Here is a 21,080-nt window from a genome sequence, read left to right as displayed (position 1 = left end):
ATCTCCTGGCAGCAGCCCTGGGGTGGGGGCCGCCGCTGCCATGTTCTGGCTGTAACTGGAGAAGCTGCTGAGCACCCCCGGTGCCCACGGATCACAAGCACCGACAGGTCCCTGGCCCAGCATCTCTCTCACTTAACGGGGAGCCCCTGCCCGAGCACGGGGGTCGTCCAAGGAGCACCAGAGACCCCAGGTCTGGTCCTGCATGTGGTGACGGCTGAGCAGACCCCGCAGAGTGAGTGGGACCCACGATGACCGGGTCCTTGGGCTCCCGAGTCAGGAGCAGCAAGTGCTCTTCGGTCCGGCCACTGGCTCCCGGGGTGCTGTCCTGCCCGCACCAGCAGCCCGGTCTCCACAAAGGCTGACCGGGCCCACCTGCCTCCCCCTCTGAGGGGCCCTCCCAGCAGCATGAGGGCCATGCAGACTGCAGGAAAGTTGACCCATGCAGCCCGCTGCGTCCAAACCAAATTCCCGGAGGATCCCCAAGAGCCGCCTTTGGACAACCCACGTCCTTTGGGGTTGTCCCCTCACCAGGCCAGGGTGGGCTGTCAAACAGGTCCCCGGGGGCAAGCCCCCTGCCTCAGTTTCCCTGGCCATGAGGCTTCTACACTCAAAGGCCCAGTGGACAGAGGCAGGACTCCAGCCCCTCACTGAACCCCAAACCGGCTCGCGCCCTCCCAAACCGGCTCGTCATGTCCACCTCCTTGGAAAATATGACTTTATTGTCAAATGTACATTTAATTGACCTTAAAAATACAGTAAAGCAGGCCTGGAAATCACAAGTGCCCGCTGGCCGTGGGCACAGACGGGGAAGGGGCCACGCAGGAGGTTGCGGACTCTTCGGGGAGACTCGGGGTTCCTTCTGTGGGGTCCATCCCTTGTCATCTCCCTCCCCCTCTGCTTGCAAGATAAACGCCGCCGCCGCCGACGGGGCAACGCAGCCTCCCCCAGCGGCGGCGGGGCCGGGACCTAGTGGTTATGGAATCCGATGCGCGGGGAGGGACATGTCCACGCCCGCGGCCACGTCTCCGAGTCCGTAAAGACCAATAATTTATTCTTTGTCACGAGGCAGAAAACATTCGTTTCCAGCCTCATCGTCCGACGGGGAAGATAAAAATATATATATTTATAAAACATTATGTAAAAAAGCGACTTCCCGGGACAGAGAGTCCGTTTGTCCACGGCGGACGACACTTGCACATTAAAAAAAAAAAAGTCCTTCCTGGGGCAGACCGGACCGGAGAAGCGACAGAGGAAATAACTCGTTCTAGCACATTCTGGGGTGTGAGACCAGCAGCGGGGGCAGCGGTGATGGGGGAGCCAGGGATGGGGGATGCATTGCGCTGGGGTGGCCGGGCAGTGCGTGTCCACCTCCAGGGTGTCTCCTCGGTGACGGCCGCCCTGGGCGTCCCGTGGCCTCCCGGTGGGGTTTGCGTCCCGACTTGGCACCGTGTTTGCAGAAGCGAGAAGGCCAGATCCTGGCAACCTGAAAGCGAGTTCCCACACCTGGCCCCTGGGCTGTGTGGCGTCCCCTGGCCCGCAAGCAGTGGTCAGGTGCCCAGCAGCCAGGGGACCTCGTGATCTACACCCGGGGGCCCTCGGGTGGTGCCGAATCTTCCGGCGCGCTGCTGTCTCCGCCTGCCTCGCGCCCACAAGGGAAGCCTTGCTCCGACTTCTCGGCTGAGCCCCGCTGCGCGAGGTCAGTAGACGTGCAGGTAGGTGGTCTTTGAGTCGGTGCCCAGGATGTTCTTGGCCACGCACCTGTAGAAGCCGGCGTCGCGCGCCGAGATGTGCTGGACGCTCAGCGAGCCCTGCGGGTGCAGGAACTTGTTCCCGTACACACGCGCCTGCTCGCCCACGGCCAGCTGCGCCCTGTCGGGCAGCTCCCAGCTGAGCTGGGCCGCGGGGATGGCCATGGCCGTGCAGTTCATCTTCACGGAGTGGCCAGGCCGGGCGTAGATGACCGGCGTGGGCTCGCTGGTGATGCGCGGCGGGTAGGCGATGACGATGACCGGGATGGTGACCAGCGCGGGGCCGGCGTCGGTGTCTGCGCGGCACGCGTAGGTGCCCCTGTCGAACACCGAGGCCTCGCGCACGGTCAGCGTGCCGTTGTCGGCCAGGGAGACGCGGCCGCGTGCCTGCGCGCCGTCCAGCACCAGCCCCCCGGGCAGCGTCCAGGAGATGCGTGTGCGGCCGCCACGCGGCGGCCGGCAGTGCAGGCGCAGGGTCTCCCCGGCCACGATGCTCACCAGGTTGCGGTACTGCCGGCTCCTGTCGGGTGTCAGCTCCGCGTCCACCCGCAGCGACACCAGCCTCTCGGCGCGGCCGGCCGAGTTGCGCGCCACGCAGCGGTAGGTGCCCGCGTCCCCCGCGGCCAGGCCGCTGATGTGCAGCCGGCCGTCGGCCTTGTGGTACAGCCGCTGCAGCCGCTGGCCGCTGGGCAGCTCCGTGCCGTTGGGCAGCACCCAGCGCAGGCTGGGCGCGGGCGCGCCGGCCGCCGAGCAGTTGAGGCTGATGGTGTGGCCGGCCGTGGCCGTGATCTTCTCGCTGAGGGGGTCGTGGAAACGCGGCCTCTCCAGCGGCTCCAGCACGGTCAGCTGCACCAGCAGCCGCGCCTCGCCGCCCTCGTTGCGCGCGATGCAGGCCAGCTGCCCCGAGTCGCTGGCGCGCAGGCCGCGGATGTCCAGCGTGCCGTTGGCGTGGATGCTCACGCGGTGGCCGCGGTAGGGCGCGGGCAGCACCACGCCCTCGGGCAACGCCCAGAGCACCCGCGGCGCCGGGACGCCCTCGGCGCGACAGTCCAGCAGCGTCCGGCCGCCCCTGGCCGCGATCTCCCTCACCGTGGTCACCGCGTCCGGGTGCCCGTTGATGCGCGGCGGCCGGACGCTGACCTGGACCCACACGGTGTGGCGGTCCTCGCCGGCGCTGTTCCTCGCCACGCAGGTGTAGTTGCCGCTGTCGGCGCGCTGCGCCTTCTGGATGAGCAGCCGGCCGTCGGGGAAGACCCGGTACTTGTCGGAGGACGCGGGGATGGGCCGCAGGCTGGGGGACAGCCACGTGACGCGGGGCGGGGGCTCCCCCTTGGCCTCGCAGGCCACAGAGGCCACGCCACCGTAGGGCACCTGCAGCACCGCGGGCGTCTTGTTGCGGATGGCGGCCGGCTCGGCCACCACCTTGACGCGCACCCGCATCTCGTCCTTGCCCACCTGGTTCTGCGCGAAGCAGGTGTAGTCGCCCTGCTCCCGGGGGCCCACGTCGTTGAAGAAGAGCGTCCCGTTGTTGAAGACCACGTAGCGCTTGGCGCGCCCGCCGCTGTCGTCCGCCTGCATGAAGGGGTTGACCAGGCTGCCGTCCGGCAGGCCCCAGGAGATCTCGGGGTTGGGCAGCCCGCTGGCCACGCAGTCCACCTTCAGGTCGCCCCCGAAGAAGACGCGGTGGTCGTTCTCCTCCTTGTGCTCGATCTTGGCGGCCTTCATGACCACGTTGACCTGCAGCAGCACGAAGTCGTCGCCCACCTTGTTGCGGGCCACGCACAGGTAGTCGCCAGCGTCCTTCTCGGTGACCGACCTCACCAGCAGCGTCCCGTTGGTGAAGACCTTGACCCGGGGGTCAAAGCTGCGGGAGAAAGAGAAGGAATCAGGGGGCGGGTGGCCAGCCCGCTGGCTGGTGTTTGGTGCCTGAGACGGAGCAAAGGTGGGTGCTCGTGGGGGTGCTTGGCCACCACCCGGGGCCAGGAGGCTTGTTGGGTCACTGGCCAGGGTCAGGAGGCTTGTTGGTCACCACCTGGGGGGCCAGGAGGCTTGTTGGGTCACTGGCCAGGGTCAGGAGGCTTGTTGGCCAGCACCTGGGGGTCAGGAGGCTCGCCAGCCACCACCTGGGGGGCTAGGAGGCTTGTTGGGCAACTTCCCGGGGTCAGGAGGCTTGTTGGCCACTGCCTGGGGGTCAGGAGGCTTGCTGGGTCACTGCCCAGGGTCAGGAAGCTTGTTGGCCACCACCTGGGCGGCCAGGAGGCTTGTTGGGTCACTGCCCAGGGTCAGGAGCCATGTCAGCCACCACCTGGGGGTCAGGAGGCTCATCAGCCACCATCTGGGGGACTAGGAGGCTTGTTGGGTGACTTCCCGGGGTCAGGAGGCTTGTTGGCCACCGCCTGGGGGTCAGGAGGCTTGTCAGCCATCACCCGGGGAGCTAGGAGGCTTGCTGGGTCACTGCCTGGGGTCAGGAGACTTGTTGGCCATGACCCGGGGCCAGGAGGCTTATTGGGTCACTGCCCAGGGTCAGGAGGCTTGTTGGCCACCACTTAGGGGGTCAGGGGTCTTGCTCAGCCACCGCCCAGGGTCAGGAGCCATGTCAGCCACCACCTGGGGGTCAGGAGGCACGTCAGCCAGCAGCTGAGGGGCTAGGAGGCTTGTTGGGCAACTTCCCGGGGTGAGGAGGCTTGTTGGCCACCGCCTGGGGGTCAGGAGGCTTGTCAGCCATCACCCGGGGAGCTAGGAGGCTTGCTGGGTCACTGCCTGGGGTCAGCAGGAGGCTTGTTGGCCACCACCTGGGGGGCCAGGAGGCTTGTTGGTCACCGCCCCAGGGGCCAGGAGCCATGTCAGACACCACCTGGGGGTCAGGAGGCTCTTCAGCCACCACCTGGGGGGCTAAGAGGCTTGTTGGGCAACTTCCCGGGGTCAGGAGGCTTGCTGGCCACCGCCTGGGGGTCAGGAGGCTTGTTGGCCACTACCTGGGGGGCCAGGAGGCTTGTTGGGTCAATGCCCAGGGTCAGGAGGCTTGTTGGCCACCACCTGGGGGGTCAGGGGGCTTGCTGGGTCACTGCCCAGGGTCAGGAGCCATGTCAGCCACCACCTGGGGAGCCAGGAGGCTTGTTGGTCACCGCCCCAGGGGCCAGGAGCCATGTCAGACACCACCTGGGGGTCAGGAGGCTTGTCAGCCATTACCCGGGGAGCTAGGAGGCTTGCTGGGTCACTGCCTGGGGTCAGGACGCTTGTTGGCCATCACCTAGGTGGTCAGGAGGCTTGTTGGCCACCACCTGGGGGGCCAGGAGGCTTGTTGGCCACCACCCAGGGGGACAGGAGGTTTGCTCTGCCACCGCCCGGGCTCTGGAGACTTGTCGGACACAACCTGGGGGTTCAGGAGGCTTGTTGGCCACCGCCCTGGGGGCCAGGAGCCATGTCAGCCACCGCCGGGGGCCAGGAGGCTTGCTCGGCCTGGCGCATATGGGGAAATTACTAATCTCCCACAAATAAGGAGTCCTGGATGGCGGGTGCCCTTGGCTCGCCCGCTGGCTGGTGTAAAATGCCACCCAGGAGGCCACCAAAACCTCCCCAAACACTTGCCCGTGGCCCCGGCTGAGAAGGTGGCCCTGGTCCACGTATCTGGCACTGGAGGCACTGGAGGCCCTGGGCCGGAGGGCGCCCGGCCAGCAGGGCTGTCCAGCCTCGGAGGAGGCTGAGCGGGGTTGGAACCAGGCGTGGGAAGAGCCTGGCTTTGGCACGTTGTCACCAGCGCCGTTTAAAAGTGACACCTGAGGTTGCCGGACGCGCTTTTAGGAGATAATTTTTAAGGTGCTTGGAAACAGGGGCGCGACATGAAAATGCTGAGCTCTTTCCCTAGAAGGAGAGGCCCCCCCAGCGCGCAGGGCCGGGCGCATGCAGGTCCCCGCCTGTGCGTCCTCAGGCCCCAGCTTGGCGCGCCCGGATCCCCTCCCAGGGCGCAGCTGGGCCCCACCTACCTGAAGAGCGAGTCGATCATGCGCTTGGAAGGCAGTCTCCACAGGATGCGCGGCCAGGGGTCCCCCGAGGCGCTGCAGTCCAGCCTGAGGGTGCCCCCGTAGCGCACATCGGTGCGCTGCGGGGACGAGCCGGTGATGCGCGCGTTGGCGGCCGCGCGCTGCACGCTCAGGTGCACCGTCCGGCGCGCGGAGCCCACCAGGTTGGCGGCCACGCACTCGTAGCGCCCGCTGTCCTTGGGGGCCAGGTGGCGCATGTAGAGCGTCCCGTTGGGGAAGACGAAGGTGCTGCCGCGCAGGAACTGGGACGGGCGGATGTGGGTGCCGTCGGCCAGCACCCAGCGCACGCTGGGCGGGGGCGCCGCCTGCGCGGAGCAGTGGATGTGGACGCTGAGCCCCGGCGGCAGCGAGATGTTCTCCAGCTTCTCCTGCTGGATGAGCGGCGGCAGCGCGGCCACGTGCAGGCGGATGGCGAGGCTGTCGGCGCCCGCCGCGTTGCTGGCCACGCACCGGTACGCGCCGCGGTCGGCGAAGCCCGCGTCCCGGATGGACAGCGTGCGGTTCTGGTGCAGCGTCACGCGGCCCCCGGCGGGGGACACGCTGCGCCACACGGTGCCGTCGGGGAAGATCCAGGAGATCTGCGGGGCCGGCGTGCCCTGCGCCAGGCACTCCATGGCGATGGTGTCCCCCAGGTAGACCGTCACGTCCTGGTGCTGCGAGGCCAGGATCTGCGGCTGCTGCAGCGCCACCGAGAGCCGCACCAGCATGCGGTCCGCGCCGTGCAGGTTCTGCGCCGTGCACTGGTACTGGCCGCGGTCCTGCGCCTGCGCCCGGCGGATGACCAGCGTGCCGTTCTTGAGGACCTCGAAGCGCTGCAGCCGGGTGTTGGGGGCCAGCAGCGCGCCTGCGGGGGGAAGACACGGTCAGGGGGTCCTGCTGCCGCTGCTGCGCCCCGACGCAGAGGGGCGCGCCCTAATGAGCCCGTCTTGGATTTAGGCCCGGGAAGGGGAAATCAAAGACCTGGGGGCGCGCCCATTGGGGACCCCACCAGAGGCCTCACCAGGGAAGGAGACGGCCTTGGCGCCCACTTTTTCCCCTTCCTCCCAGCTGTGCCCCCAGCCCCAGAATGGGGCCCTCGCCACCTCACCGGAGACCAGCCACCATGGCTTCCGTAGAAGTTTCTGGAAGGCACCTCGTGATTTCACCTCCAGGAGATACACCTCTGTTCATACCGCCCTGGCCTCGCTTGCAACGTGCTGTCCTCGGGGAGTCCCTGGCTGGCCCATAGGAGAGCTACCCAGAGGCCACTGCTGGACACTGCTGGGTTGGCCATAACTTGGGTGTCCAGTCGGCCCTGACATCCCCACTGCTGCGCCCGGGACATTCTCACCAAATGTTTTTTTGATTCAGGGGCATCTGGGAGTGCCCTCTCGGAGCTGGCCGGTTCCTAGAGTGTCCCTGGCACAAAATGGCCCATGCAGGGCCACGACTGACCCTCTCTATAGGGGTCTCCCTCTGCTGCATCACCCACCTGCCCTGCCGAACCCCACAGCCTGCCCGTGCCGAGCCTGCCACTCGCTCCTGCTCTGCCTCTTCTTTCCTTGGAGACTCCCGGAGAGTCTCAGCCACGTCTCCCTCGTCCTCTGCGTCCCAGCTGACCCTGCAGCACCCCCATGACCCCCGTTCTGGGGACACTGAGGGACATGGCCTCCTTCCATGCTGTGTCCCCACCATTCCCAGCTGTGTGGGCTGAGAAACGCCGATTTGGCAGCTGAGATCTGCCCGCCCCGCCTAGCCAAGCTGGGTTTGCTGTTGCCTCTGCCCTGTCTGCCGTGTCCACCCTGGGCTGTGCGTCAGCCCCTCGCATCCCCCTAATGGCTGTCTCTGAAATACCAGGCGCCCTAACTGAGCCTCTGCTGAGGAAAGTCAGCTGAGTGGCCCCTCCTGGCCAGGACAGGCGCTTCCATGGTGCATGGAGAAATGGGGCCGCCCCTTGGGGTGACTCTGGGATAGCAGAGCGCCCCACTCCAGAGCTGGGCTTGCTGGCCAGGGGTACCCACCCTGCCCTGCACACCCTTGGGCACAGGTGGGGGGTGATGCCAGCTCTGGTCCCTGCTGCCTGTCCTCCTGCTATGCTTGAAACCCCCAAAGGGCAGCTGGGGTGCAACTGACAAGCCAGCCACTGCCCCCTCCCTTCTGGATGTCCATGAGGACATGGACACAGAGTGTTTCTCGTGGCTGGGAGTGGAGGAATCCAGGACCAGTGGCACCTGCTGCTGGGCAGGCTGGGCCAGCTCCAAGGTCACCTCTTGATTGACCCTCACCAAGGAGCTCCTTGGGGCCGAGTCTTCAGAATCCAAGACAATAGGGGTGTCTGGCAGCCCTTGGAGGTGAGGATGTCTCGTGTGGGCGTGCCAACAGAATGAGCTTTCTAGAAACCTGACCTGGCTAACTAGGGGGCAGCCAACAGTAGGAGCTGGCCGCTCCTCACAGGCTGGAGTCCCAAGACCCCCAGATGCGCTGTTTGGAGCTGAGGCTGTCCTGCACAATGAGGGGTTGGGGTGGGTCCTGACACCTCAGGATGGGGTTCCCTGTAAAAACAGGGGGTGAGGACACAGAGACCCCCCCAGAAGGACGGCCAGGAGAGGACACCCAGAGAGAGGATCAGGAGGGTCCATCCCTGTCCATGCCTTTATCTCTGATCCCCAGCCTCCAGGACAGGGAGGGGATGGAGTTATGGGGTTCAGTCAGCAGCAGAGAATGAACCAACTGTCCCTTGAGGTTGAGCTCAAAGCCACACTGGAGGAACCCGCACCAGGCTACAATTACCTTGGACCATAAGGCTGGAAATAGGATTTTGCAAACACCTGCTCAGCTCGTTGCACTCCTGCATGGGTGGGGACACTCAAGTACTGGACCTCAGGGAGAGGCCATGCTGATCCTCTGGACAAGCATCACAAACCTAGGTCAGTCCCTGACCAAATAGCCAGTCATGTGTGTCACTGAATCCCCATCTTGTCCCTGTTCTAGTTCCTTCCTGTCCCCATAAAGCCACACACTTGCATCTGGTCCTCAGATGCCCCCTCCCGTGCCATCACTCAGCTCTTCTCCAAAGTCTGACTCGTCCCCAACTCCCAGGCCCAACACCCTCCTGCACCAGCACAGGCCAAGACACCAATACCCAAAGCCCTACCTGTGGACACCTTTGTCCAGGTAACGAAAGGCTTGGGCGTCCCCGTGGCCTCGCACGGCAACACGATGTCTGTGTCTGCAGGGACAGTCACGGTCTGAGGGGACTTGGTGATAATCCGGGGCTTCTCCCCAAGAGGCCAGAACTTGGCGCTGCTCTGATGGCCATTTCTGGAGGACTGGCTGGAAGACGTCACGAAGGGGACAGAGCTCCGGGTGGAGAACAGAGGGCCACTTGGGAAGTGAGTTGAAGGTGCGGCCGTGGTCTGGGGTGCGTGTAGTATGGGAGGTGCTGGGGGACCAAAGTCCACGTGGATGATGCCCTGAGTATGTCCCCTCTGGTAGGGACCTGGTGTGACTTTTCTCAACACCAGGGAGGGAGGGTTAGGGGTCCGGGGTTTCGAAGTGACCCCCAACTGTGGGAAGGAGAGGCTCCTGTTGAAAAAGAATGGGACTCGCCCACCGGAACCGTGAGGGACCCTTGAACTGGGCAGCTGGACCACAGGGTCCCTCAGATCGGGGATGCTGTTACTTCCAAACACCTTGGAGTTGCCATTGAGCCAGTCTGCTCCTCGGTCCGTCAATTCTCCAGGCCGGGACCCCCGCGCCGGGACAACAGGACCTGTGCTTGGCAGTTTGGGGGCGGTGACGTGCTTATTATTCTCTGGCAACACCCGAGAGGGGTAGGCGGTGATTCCGGGCTTGTTGGTCACGTGACGAGGGGGCTGGAAAGTGACAAAGTATCTAAAGGAGCCTTGTGTGGTCACGGGCGGTGGCCTCGCTGTCCCTCTTGGCGGGGTGGGTCTGGCGGGGATTCTGGCTGGATGGTGGAAAACTTGGACTGGTCTCTCCTGGTGGTGACCACCTGGGGGGAATGGAAGACTGTTTGGGGTTCTGCCCCCAGGGGTTTCCTGCCCTAACTCCTGCTTGGGGGTTAAGTGAACTTCACCCTGTTTGGACGAGGAGGTGGACGATTCATCTGGCCTCTGGATATGCCAAGTTCCCCCAGGAAGCACTGGAGATGTTTTGGTTTCTGGGATCCCCACGGAATTCAAGACCACGTTGTCCTGGGAATCTTCCGATGGGGACGATGTTTTTGAAGGAAGAGGCACGGGCTCCTGCACGGTCGGGGCCAGAGACACAGGAGTCGGGGCTGGGGATGTTGGTTCTTCCAGTGGAGTCGGGATGGGGTTGTGGGGTCCAGTTTCAGAAGGGATAGTCATGGGGGTGGCTTTGTGATGACCCACGTCGCTGCTGGTGGTCCCTGCCTGAGTAGAAGACGATTCTGCTCTTATACTCAAGTCAGTAGTTGAAGCAACGGCTTCTCGCTGTTGAAAAAGTGGGGGCATTGAACTAGAAGGTGGCACCTCAGAAGGCAAACCTACATCCTCTGAACCTCTAAAAAAGGGGGAGTCTGTGGGGTCTTCTGAGGAGCTGGCAACTGCTGCTGTGTCTGTCTGGAGCCTCCCAGGTTGCTCAGTCCTTGAGGGGCCCCAGCTTGGGGTTCCTGGAAAGCCAGAAGGAGGGGGTTGCTCCTTAAATTCTCCGACGGTGGCCACCCCGGAGTCTGAAGATGACATGGCATCGACCGCTGATTCACCAGGGACTAAACTGTCCTTTTCCCGGTCACTGATGTTGGTGACACTGGAGCCCTCGCTGTCCCGTCCCCCTGATGGAGGCCCGGAGGTGGCCGAGCTTGACTCCCGGAACTGACCGTGGGATGAGTGGATTTTTGTGGGGGTCACTGCCGAGGCCTCCACGCTGTTTCCCTCACGTGGTGCCCCAGGTCTCAAAGAAGCAGTTGGAGGGGCAAGGTCAGTGCCTGAACCGGGGGTCTTAGGTCTCCTCTCGGGGGAAGAGCTGGCCTGGGTCACAGAAGCGCTCGGGCTCACCGTGGAAGTCGGGCGCCGCTGTTTATGGGGTTTCTTCCTGTGTTTTCTCCGAGGGGGGCCCTTGGTGACCGGCTCTGTGGGCTTCTCTGTTTCCAACTTTTGGGGGACGCCCGCAGTGCTGGCGACCCAGGCTGTAGGCGCCAGGCGACTCTCCGGTCTCTCTGGGTTTGCCACGCCGGGTGCTGGAGCGGAGAATGTCTCTGGCGGGGCCGAAGTGGCCGGCGGGGCTGGCCTGTGCCGGTGCCGGTGCCGCAACATGAAAGGGCGCTGCCGTCTCCTCCCGTGGGGCCTCTTCGGAGAAGGGTGCGTGGTCAGCACCGATGCTGAAGTGGCTGCTCGAGTTGACGTCATCGCGGTGACGGTGGTGGCTTCCTGGTCACCTGGAGTGGCGGCGGTGGCTTCCCCGGGCTGCTTGAAGGGGGACGTGCTGTCGGAGGCGGGCAGCGTGGGGTCCAGCAGGGCGGTGGGCAGCCCCCACTGCCTCTCATTTTCAGGACTTGTGGACTCTGTGGGGCCTTCCTCTAGTGTGTGTTCATTCTGGGGGGCGCGGGAACCCTCCTGTGTGTCCTCCAGACTCAGAGGGACGCTGTGAGACAGCACAGAGCCCGCCACCACCTGGCTGTGGTCTGGGAGTCCTGTGGGGGGTGCTGGTGCTGCAGCATCTTCCTCCGCCCATGCGGGGTCTTCTAAAGGCCCAGCTGTCCAGGGGCCAGTGTCCTGCCAGGTGGGGGTCGGGAGCATGCGTGTGGCGGTCAGCCCGTCCATGTCATCTTCCTCGGCGTGAGATGTGGTCTCCAAGTCCTGGTGCCTGAGTACCTCAGCCTCGGCCTCGGCCAAGGAGCCGGCGTGCAATGGAGACTCATCGCCGGTGGCCGTGGGCTGTGGGCCAGACTCCACGTCTATGGACGTCCAGCTCCCCGTGTCTCTGTGTTCCCCGGTGGGCTCTTCGTAGAGGGTGTCCAGGCCGTGTGGAGTGGACTCCTCTGTCAGGGGCAGCTGTGGGAAGCCGGTAGTGTCCCCCAAGCCACTGTCCCTGGTAGCAGCAACCTCCGTCTGCTCGGAAGCCTCAGGATCTGTAAACTCCTCCAGATCTGTGCCTGCCAACGTGGGCTCCGCCAGAAAGACCCCCTCGTGCCCAGACTCTGCTTCCATCTGGGTCGCCAAGATGGTGCTGGACACCTCGTCTTCCTCGCCCCCCAGAGCCACATCAGCAGAGGATTCTTCGGCTGCGATGCTGCTTGGCTCGGGCACCACTGAGGGGGGCGGGAGGGCAGGCAGGGGGGGTGTTGCTTCCAGGGTCCCCGGTGGGGCGGGGGTGGTGCCGGCACCCTGGGGTGCCTCTGCTCCCTTTGCGGGACTCTTCCCTCGCACTCGGGCTAAGATGTTGGCCCATTGCTCGGGGTTGATCTGCTTGCTGGCCACGTGGACCCTCCGTCTGGATTCGAACACTCTGCGACCCTCGGCCACGGTGGTCTCCGGCTCCTTCTCCGGATTCTTCCAGAGCTTCAGCTTCCTCCGCCCTTTCTTGGGGATCCTCCCTGGCCCAGGGGTGTCCTCGCTGGTCTGGATAAACAGCTCTTGGTCCTTCGGGTGGAGGGCGTGCCTTGCCGGGCCGTCTTGCTCGCCGAGGCCCGAGCCCCCCTCGTCCTCCACCACGTCCACTCTCCCCCTGGACCGGGCCTTCCCGCCCGCTCGGACCCTGCCCCTTTTCGGCGCCCCGCTGGGTCCTTCCCGCGCCACAGCAATGCCCACGCTGAAGTGGTCTGCGCCTTGCTGGTTGACGGCCACGCACCTGTAGTAGCCGGCATCGCTGGCCTGCAGCTGCGGGATGGACAATGTCCCGTCGGCCATCAAGTGTGCGTGAGATGCGTTGGCCGCGCTGCTCACTATGCGACCGCTGGGAAGCACCCAGCTGAGCTGGGCTTCGGGGATGGCCTGGGCATCGCAAGGCAGCTGCAGCGGCTCCCCCGGAGCCTTCTGCAGGGTCACCGCGTGCGCAGCCGGCGGCGGAGGCGCGGCCGGCAGCACCAGGACCCGATACGCCGTCTGGTCCAGCTCATCCCTCACCTGCGCCACGCACCGGTACGCGCCTGAGTCCGCCAGCTCGGCCGCCTTGAGCCTCAGCCAGCCGCTGGTGAGCGCGGAGAAGCGGCCGCGCGGGTCCTCCCCGGGGGCCTTGAGCAGGGAGCCATCGGGCAGCACCCAGAGGATGGACGGGCTCTCAGACGCTTTGACGTGGCAGCTCAGCTGCACCGCGCCCCCTTCCAGGACGGCCTGCGCCGTGGGCACCTGCGCGCTCGGCTCTATCATCACCCAGCTGCGGGCGCGCGCGCGCCGGGCGTCCTTGGGGGACAGCGTGGCCGCGTGCCGGGCTTGGTAGGACAGACGCACCGTGGTAGCCGAGCTCTGGCGCCGGTCCAGCTGGATGTCCATGCGCGGCTGCAGGACCCACGCGGGCTGCGCCAGGACGCGCGCGCGCACGCCGGTGTAGTAGAGCGCGTCGGCGTCGGGGTCCTGCCGGTAGTGGTAGCCGAGGGCCGCGTCCGCGCCGCCCAGCGACTGCTCGCGCTGGAGCTGCAGCGGGACGTCGCTGTAGTAGGCGATGAGCTTCCACAGCTTCTCATAGTTTTCCCGCGTCATTGGACACTCGATGTCCAGGGCCACCGTGGCGTTGAGCTCCAGCTCCTGAGCGTCCGTGAGGTTCAGCTGGACGGCGCGCACGCCCGCGGGCTCCTGGATGGCGCACAGCAGCGCCACGCTGTTCCCGTGCTCGTCCGTCATGTTGAGAGAGATGTTCCAGCTGGGGCGCAGGGAACCCCGCGGCGCGGGCGGGTCCGGGTCCTCCTCCTCGCTGTCCAGGTCCTCCGCGCTCTCTGCGCTATGGTTGTGCCGCAGAGGGGACGTGATGGCGGGCTTCAGGCACGGCAGGGCCCCCAGCCCGTGCAGCTCGCGGCCCTGCAGCTTGCGGGGGCTGGAGCAGGTGGCGCACAGCTGGCCGCCCTCGTAGGACTTGTCCTTCTTGCACTTGAGGGTCCCTGCAAGAAGCAGAGGGGCCGTGAGCTGGGAGCCGAGGGAATTGCGCCCCCCCCCGCGCACGGTCGAGCAAGCACCTTCTGGTGCTCTGTCACCATCTGGGTGCACCCTCCCCACCTGGAGCATCCTGGGAGCATTTGAGCCAGGTCACCTGCCCCCGCGACATCACCTGTGTCCTAAAATGAGTGGACACCACGGTTTCCTGACCCCTTGCCAGCAATCCTAAGTCCTTTTAAAAAGGCGTCTTCCAGGCCACATCATCTCCATGCACACACATGACAGGACCCGGCTGCTGGGAGACGCAGGGGCCTGCCCGTGTGTGTCAGGACTCAGGGAAACGTGGGGCGTGACTCTCATCTCTGCCACCTTTTGGGATTTTCTTCTCTCCCTATGATTTTTCCTTGCAGCCAGGGCCGCCCTCTGGCATCAGACTCTACCCGTGGCTTCCCAGCTGGGGCCGAGCTCTCCCTGGTGCTGTGTGGAAAGGGAGGCTGGCAAGGTGGACCCTCCGGGGCTGAGCAGATGCCAGCACCGTGCACGCCTGGCCCAGGCCCTTGCGGGTGGGACACTGAGCCTGACCAAAGCCGCTGAGGAGGAAACATGGTTGGAAGGTGGAGGGAGCCTGGAGGAGAGCCGTGTGCTGGGGCGGGGTGAGGAAGGGGCACAGGGGGACCCACAGATGAGGAGGGAGCACGGCGAGAGCAGTCAGCTGTGTGGGAGCTCTGATGAGAGCCGAGTGTCCGGCCCTGAGGCCAGGGGGAGACAGGGCAGGTTGGAGGTGGCCGTGGGGCATGCGTGGCCAGATGCTACATGCGGACATTCGTCCCTGCGCCTGCTGTGTGCTCATATATGTGCAGGAGACTGGCCCCTCCCGGACAGAGAGGACAGAGCCTGCCCAGGGTGGCAGCTCTGAGGGTACAGAGGGCCCAAGAGATTTGGGATCTGCTGAAGTAACGTGGGTGTGAGATGCAGAGCGAGCTGGGTGTGAGGGTTGGGAAGGCCACAGGCTGACACAGCTAGGAAAACAACCTAAATGTGCAAGGACAGATGGATGGATTGAGCAGCTGTGGTTTATAGATGTGGCAGAATACTATGCAGTCATGAAAAAGGGATGATAAATGGTGACAATGGAATACTACATAGCCATGAAAAAGGAAACAGGCTGCGGCCTTCCCAACCCTTCACCTTCCTCTTCCAAATGTCCCCAAAAGCTCCTGCGTAGGACACAGCGAGCCCAACCTGGGGTGAGTGCACACCCAGTGTCCGTTCCAGGCGTCCACCCACAGCTGGGCACAACCGATTGAGTGACCTGGACATCCGGACATCAGAGCGCCCTCTGGTGACTGGGATTGGCATCTCACCAGGGAGCTTGCGACACCCCCGTGGGAGCTTCCGCCTTGCAACTGGGTGATGTGGTCTCAGCTGGACAAGAGGGGTGAAAAGGGCCAGCCCAGCCCTGCGGGGGCAGCAGCCTCTCCGGGCACTCACCTTTGGAGCCGGCCTCCCAGCGGGAGAACCAGTCCAGGCTGCAGTCGCACACCCACGGGTTCCCGTGCAGGAAGAGGTTCTCGAGCAGCGGCATGCCGTCCAGCATCCCGCGGGGCAGCGCGCTCAGCTGGTTGTCCGCCAGGTACAGGTGCCGCACGGTGGAGAGCCGGAAGTAATCCAGGAAGGTGAAGGTGGAGAAGGTCCCGGGGTGCAGCTGGCGCAGCTGGTTGCCTTCCAGGTGCAGCAGCCGGAGGCCCGTCAGGCCCTCGAAGGCCTGCGGGTGGATGAACTCGAGCCTGTTGTGGTCCAGATGCAGCCGCAGGAGGCTGGTCAGCCCCTGCAGCGTCTGCTTCGTGATCACCCTCAGTTTGTTGTAGCTGAACTTGAGAACCTGCAGAGGCGGCAGCGGAAAGTCCTGTTTGTGGCTGAGGGGCAAAGCCACCGGCCCGAGAAAGGGGGGGGCCGTGATGGCATGAAACTCGCCTTTTTACTGTAAAAAGGGGGAGAGCTGCACGCCTATGTTTACCGCAGCTCTGTTTGGAATAGCCGAGCTGGGGAAGCAACCTAAATGCCCAAGGACAGATAAATGGATCGAGCTGCTGTGGTTTATAGATGTGGTGGAATACTAGGCAGCCATGAAAAGGGCTGATCGATAGCTACGATGGACTACTATGCAGCCATGAAAAAATCAATCACAGGCCTTCCTGGTGGCGCAGCGGTTGAGCCCTGGGCTGCGAAGCTGCCCGCAGCCTCTGCAGCACCGGTTCCATTCCCAGCCGCTGGCAACAGTCCCACATGGCGCGCAGACCTCTCCTGCCGCCCGCTGCTCCCCTCAGCAGTGTATTTCACCCGTCTGCGTGCTCTATTCCCCGCTCTGGCTCTGGTGAATTCTCTCACCCTCCCGTGCTTCTGACTGTGCCCAGTGCTTGTATAAATAAATAAATAAAATCTTAAAAAAAAAAAAATCACTATGATGGACTACTATGCAGCCATGAAAAATGACGGGGAACATATATAGAACGGAATACTATACAGTCACAAAAAGGAATAATCAAACCCACTGTGGAATACTACACAGCCACGAAAAAGATACATAACAGCTATGGAGGAATACTATGCCGCCATGAAAAGGGGCAATCAATAGCTATGATCAAATACTATGCAGCCACGAAAAAGTATGAAAATAGCTATGATGGAATACTATGCAGCCATGAAAGGGCCAATCGATAGCTATGATGGAATACCACACAGCCAGGAAAACAGATACCTAATAGATGTGATGGAATAGTATGCAGCCCTGAAAAGGGATAAGCAATGGCAGCACTGGAATACTATGTACCCATGAAAAAACACCAAAGAATAGATCCAACGGAATACTACACAGCCACGAAAAGAGTCAATCATCAGCTATGATGGAATACTACATAGCCATGAAAATGAGACTCAACAGCTACATTGGAATACTACACAGCCACGAAAAGGACATTCAACAGCGACAATGGAATACTATGCATCCATGAAAAAGGATGGATAGTAGCTGTAATGGAATACTATGCAGCCAAGAAAAGGATAAACTCATGGCGTTTGCAGCCACATGGATGGAGCTGGAAGGGATGATGCTCAGCAAAATGAGTCAGAAGAAAAAGAAAAAGGAGGAATATCGGGAAACTTACAGGAGGTGTATAGGGAAGCCAAGCAAAGTGTCAGAAAAAAGACAAAACCTGCTGGCTGACCCTAGATCTGAGGCATCCAGCAGGGGAGGGTGAGGGACAGGAGTCAGGACACAGGACGGAGGAGTGCAAGGGACGGTGGTGACAGTCTCGGGGGCTGTAGCAGCAGGAGAACTTCGGGGGGCCACGCCTGAGAGGAGAAATCAAATCTCCCCCCAAAGGAACAACCACATGAGGAAATAAACACACTGAAAAGAAAGACGGAAAAGAAAGAAAAGCTCGGCCACGACAGTGCTCCCTGGGGCAGCGTGGGTGTCTCCGCCACGGGCTCAGAGCCCGCGTTCCAGGGCGGTCACAGAGGTGGGGGTGTCACCTGCAGAGAGCTGAGGTCCCGCAAGGCGCCGTCGGGGATGTTCGGGATCTCGTTTCCGTGCATGAGCAGCAGCTCCAACTTGGCCAGGCCGGCGAAGGAGGTTTCCGACAGAGCCTGGATGCTGTTGAACCTGAAAGACCAAGAGCGGGAAGCGCGTCTGAGCCCACGCAGGGCCTGCAGGACGCGAGCGCAGAGTCCCAGCTGGACGCGATCCAGCCATGTTGGCCGGGCTCGGGGCTTCGCACAAAGCAACCTCCTCAGAGGTGATTTGGGGAGCAAGGCGGTCACCCTACACGTCCCATCATGAGGCCCAAAGAAACCAAACCAGACCAAACTCTAGTGCACGGAAATCAGGAGAAGCAGAGCCGAGAGGAACGAGCTGAAACCCAGAGTCCACAAGGTCAGGGACACCAGGCCTGCCGGGAAAACGCGCACATGCCCAGACGTCCGGTCGGGCTCACGAAGGAAAAAGGGAGAAGATGAACCCACAGACGCAGGCGAGCAGGGAGGCGCCGCCAGACATCTCAGGAATGCGGCGGGGCGGACCCAGGAGGGCCCACGAAGGGAGTGACCGGGAGGAGCTGGGGAGCCTGGTCCAAGCCAAAGGTGCAGATAAAACCGCCGCCCCCGGACGGCCCCGCTCAGGGACGTCCACTCCGAAGGACCAAGGGCCCTCGGGGATTCTCGGAGCCGTTTGCAAACGCACTGTTGGATTTGGAGTCTGTTTGTGCATAAATATCGGGGAACTGGAGGGTCTCCTGGGGGCCAGGGTATCCCCAAAGTTGAGCCACAAGCAGCAGGTAATAAGATGGACCCAGATCCGGCTGCGTGTCGTGGTTCTGCGGAAATTGGAGCATCTGCCTGGTGCCGCGTGTGTCCTCGCCGCCGGCTGGAGGGGGCAGAGCCAGGAGTGGGGCTTTGTGGGGACGCAGGAGAGCGAGGGGCTGGCGTGATGCGCCCGCAGAGGCGGCGGGAAGTCCGGGGGGCCCTCGGAGAAGAGGCTCTGGCGGAGGCCGCAAGGACCCGGAGCGAGTCCCGCTATTTCCCAGCCTGCGTCTTTGTCTCCTCGGCAACCTCCTCTCCTGTTTGTTGATTGACAATCGCCGACTGCAGAAGTGGCCAAACGAGGTGGTTCTTGAGGTCGGAAGTGCAGGGGCTTTGCAAAATGGACACAAATGCAAAAAAACGACGCTGTCGGACAGCGGAAAGGAACCTGCGCCGCCATGCCGCCGGCCAGCGGAGGAGAGGAAATGGAGATAAAACTGCAGGATGCGCCCAGCAAAGGGAAATTGAAAGCAAAGGAAGAGTAAGGTGGGTTTTGGGGGAAATTCTAGAGAGAATTGATCAAAGCAAGTCTTTTGAGGTCGGTGAGTCACACGCTAGTGGCATGGTTTTATTTTGGTTTTGCTCAAAAATAATCGGACACTCATTCTTGGGGAGGCTCTGGGGCTCTCCAAGCAGGTAGATCTCCATTCCGGCACAGACCCGGAACCCCAAAACCCTAAAGAGCCAGAACCGTAAATGTGCGGGGATGGAGATTGTCCGTCATGCCTTGCCAGTGATCCGTCTTTCCTGGAAGTGTTTCAGCCTCTCTCAAGACCGCTAAGGGGCGAGTCAGAACCCGAATTCTCTCTGCTTTAGACCTGCTCTTGACTTAACTTGAAAATGGGCAGAATCCGAGCTGTGTACCCCCAAAATGCAGAAGCCACCGGTCCCAACAGCAACCGTCAGTGCTGCTCTGTCTACTCGCAGTAGATGAGCCGCGGAAATGACCCACGTGCCCCACGACAGCAGCGGATTAAGAAGATCCACTCTATGCACCCTGTGGAATACTACTCAGCCATGAAAAATGATGAAGTCTCGCCCTCTGTGACCACCCCAATGGACCTGGGCGGGGGAAATGCTGAGTGAAATGAGTCCGAAGCACAGAGACAAACACCGGAGGATTTCGCTCATATGTGGAAGAGAAACAAAGACACAAAATGGGGAACAGACAAAACGGAACGGAAACAACCCCTCGAAATCTCACTGTGGGACTGAGGCTAATAAGGGGGGAGGTTGGGATGGGAAGTCTGGGGTCCAGCGGACTGTGGTGGGGGTCCTCGGGGAGCCCATTGCTGGGGGTGCTGTGCTAACAGACACACCCCTAAATTACACACGGCGCTGTCAGCCGATGCTACCTCAACACAAACATAACGAAAATCGATGATTTTCCTCCTCGGCAGGAAAAGCGGCACCAAGCCTGTTCCGACAGCAGCCCCATCCCCTGGGGGCCAGGCTCTGGGGATGAGGTGGCGCCCCAGAGAGTGGGGAGACGGTAATAACGACAAGGCACCGGGCGGTGCTCAAAGCAGGGGGAATCTTGTCGCTCGATCCCGTCTGATCTCCGCCACCAGCACAGACGGCTCGGGGTGATTCACCGTCTCTGTCCCGGCAACGGCCCGACGGTCTTCCCCGCCGAGCTGTCGGCATCGCAGCTGGACTTCCACGCGGTGAAACCACAAGGTTTCCCCAGGTTTTATTCAGAACACGAGGTCGTGGTCCAGTGCCCTGCGCCTGCCTTGCCTTCTGGTTCCCTCATCCGGCCTCGGGGCTGCGGAATGCGGACTCGGGGGCACCGACCGGCTCTGAAAAGTCCCAAGAAATGAGCGGTTCTTGGTTCACCGACGCAGACGTGGCCGCCGTGTCATTGGAATGTCCCCACGGTGGACACGCTCTGCGTGTGTCCAGGCGGTTGGTGACAGCGGCTCGGCTTTCCCGGAGACATCGCCCAGTTAGTTACCGGGGGGAGTCAAAGGAAGGGCCGTCACCACAGCCGCGGTTTATGTCTCCAAGTCACCTGTGTGCATCGCGGGGAAATTAATGGAGACGCCCACCCCGAAAGATGCCCAAGCTCTCTCTCAAGCGATGACTGTTTTAAACTGGGGGCCATAAACCGGCTCTGAGTTCTCCAAATCACAGCGGCATCCTCCGGACAGGTCAGAAATGCCGGACACTTATGCCTGTGACCGTCTCTGAGAGCGTCTGGAGTCTATTTCAAGCTCTCCATCTATTGCTCTGTGCGTCCTCCCATCCCGCGGACAGGGTGGCGCCTGCAGCCCAGACTCAAGTCATCCCTGACGCTACCCCGACTACAGCTGCCCACAACAGCCCCGCGACCCTAGTGCGCAACACGCTGCCCGCGGAGAAGGACAGAAGGTGGACAGGAGGGCGCAGGGGGACCAAGAGCGCGCGCGCGCGCCATCGCGCATCCCCTGGGGAAACCAAACACTCGCGCATGCGACCCCGCGCAGGTGGCTGCGTCCGCACGGCTACAAACCCCAGATTAATCCTCTCCACGTGTCTGGAAATCCCAGCGGGCACCGAAGCCAGCGAGCGGAAGGTGCAGTGGACCTCGCTGGGCACGTAGCAGGCGCAGGGGTGCGGGCAGGCCCGCGCGCGCGGGAGGCCGCTCAGCAGCAGCAGCAGCAGCAGCAGCACGGCGGGTGGCGCGCTCCAGGGCGCGCGCCGGGGCATCGTGTCCAGGCGCCTCCTCACTGCACACCTGCGTGGGAGCCAGAACAGAGGCGCTTAGTGAAAGGGGCAGATTTCATATTTGAAAGGCGCCCAACTGGCCCCCGAGGTGTCTATTGGAGCGACTGGAGAGTTTTGGTCCAGGGAGAGGAAAGTGATGGTGGGCACTTTGGGGCAAGAATGTGAATTATTCG

General features: G+C 62.8%; 1 protein-coding gene across 1 annotated transcript; it reads right to left on the bottom strand.

Annotated features, from left to right (window-relative positions):
- Positions 1-702: 702 nt before the first annotated feature.
- On the bottom strand, positions 703-20,889 carry MXRA5 (matrix remodeling associated 5). Its single transcript, XM_037512747.1, has 6 exons — positions 20,693-20,889; positions 17,374-17,503; positions 15,331-15,721; positions 8,922-13,844; positions 5,732-6,632; positions 703-3,612 (listed from the first exon to the last, which is right to left on the bottom strand). The coding sequence occupies exons 1-6, from the start codon at positions 20,887-20,889 to the stop codon at positions 1,698-1,700; spliced, it is 8,457 nt and encodes a 2,818-aa protein (XP_037368644.1). The 3' UTR covers positions 703-1,697.
- Positions 20,890-21,080: the final 191 nt, after the last annotated feature.

Source organism: Talpa occidentalis, unplaced genomic scaffold (genome assembly GCF_014898055.3).
Source record: "Talpa occidentalis isolate TD23 unplaced genomic scaffold, MPIMG_talOcc4v2.1 talOcc4.15, whole genome shotgun sequence".
Classification (NCBI taxonomy): domain Eukaryota; kingdom Metazoa; phylum Chordata; class Mammalia; order Eulipotyphla; family Talpidae; genus Talpa; species Talpa occidentalis.
Note: the sequence above shows the minus strand (reverse complement) of the source record. Positions and strands in the feature narration are given on the sequence as shown.

Bases quoted from the DNA above. Each gene is read 5' to 3' on its own strand.
- MXRA5 (XM_037512747.1), bottom strand. From the start codon at position 20,889: ATGCCCCGGCGCGCGCCCTGGAGCGCGCCACCCGCCGTGCTGCTGCTG. The intron at 15,722-17,373 runs GTGACACCCCCA...CCGCCTCTGCAG, and splicing joins GGGACCTCAGCTCTCTGCAG to GTTCTCAAGTTCAGCTACAA. The intron at 13,845-15,330 runs GTGAGTGCCCGG...TGCTTCTTGCAG, and splicing joins CTGGGAGGCCGGCTCCAAAG to GGACCCTCAAGTGCAAGAAG.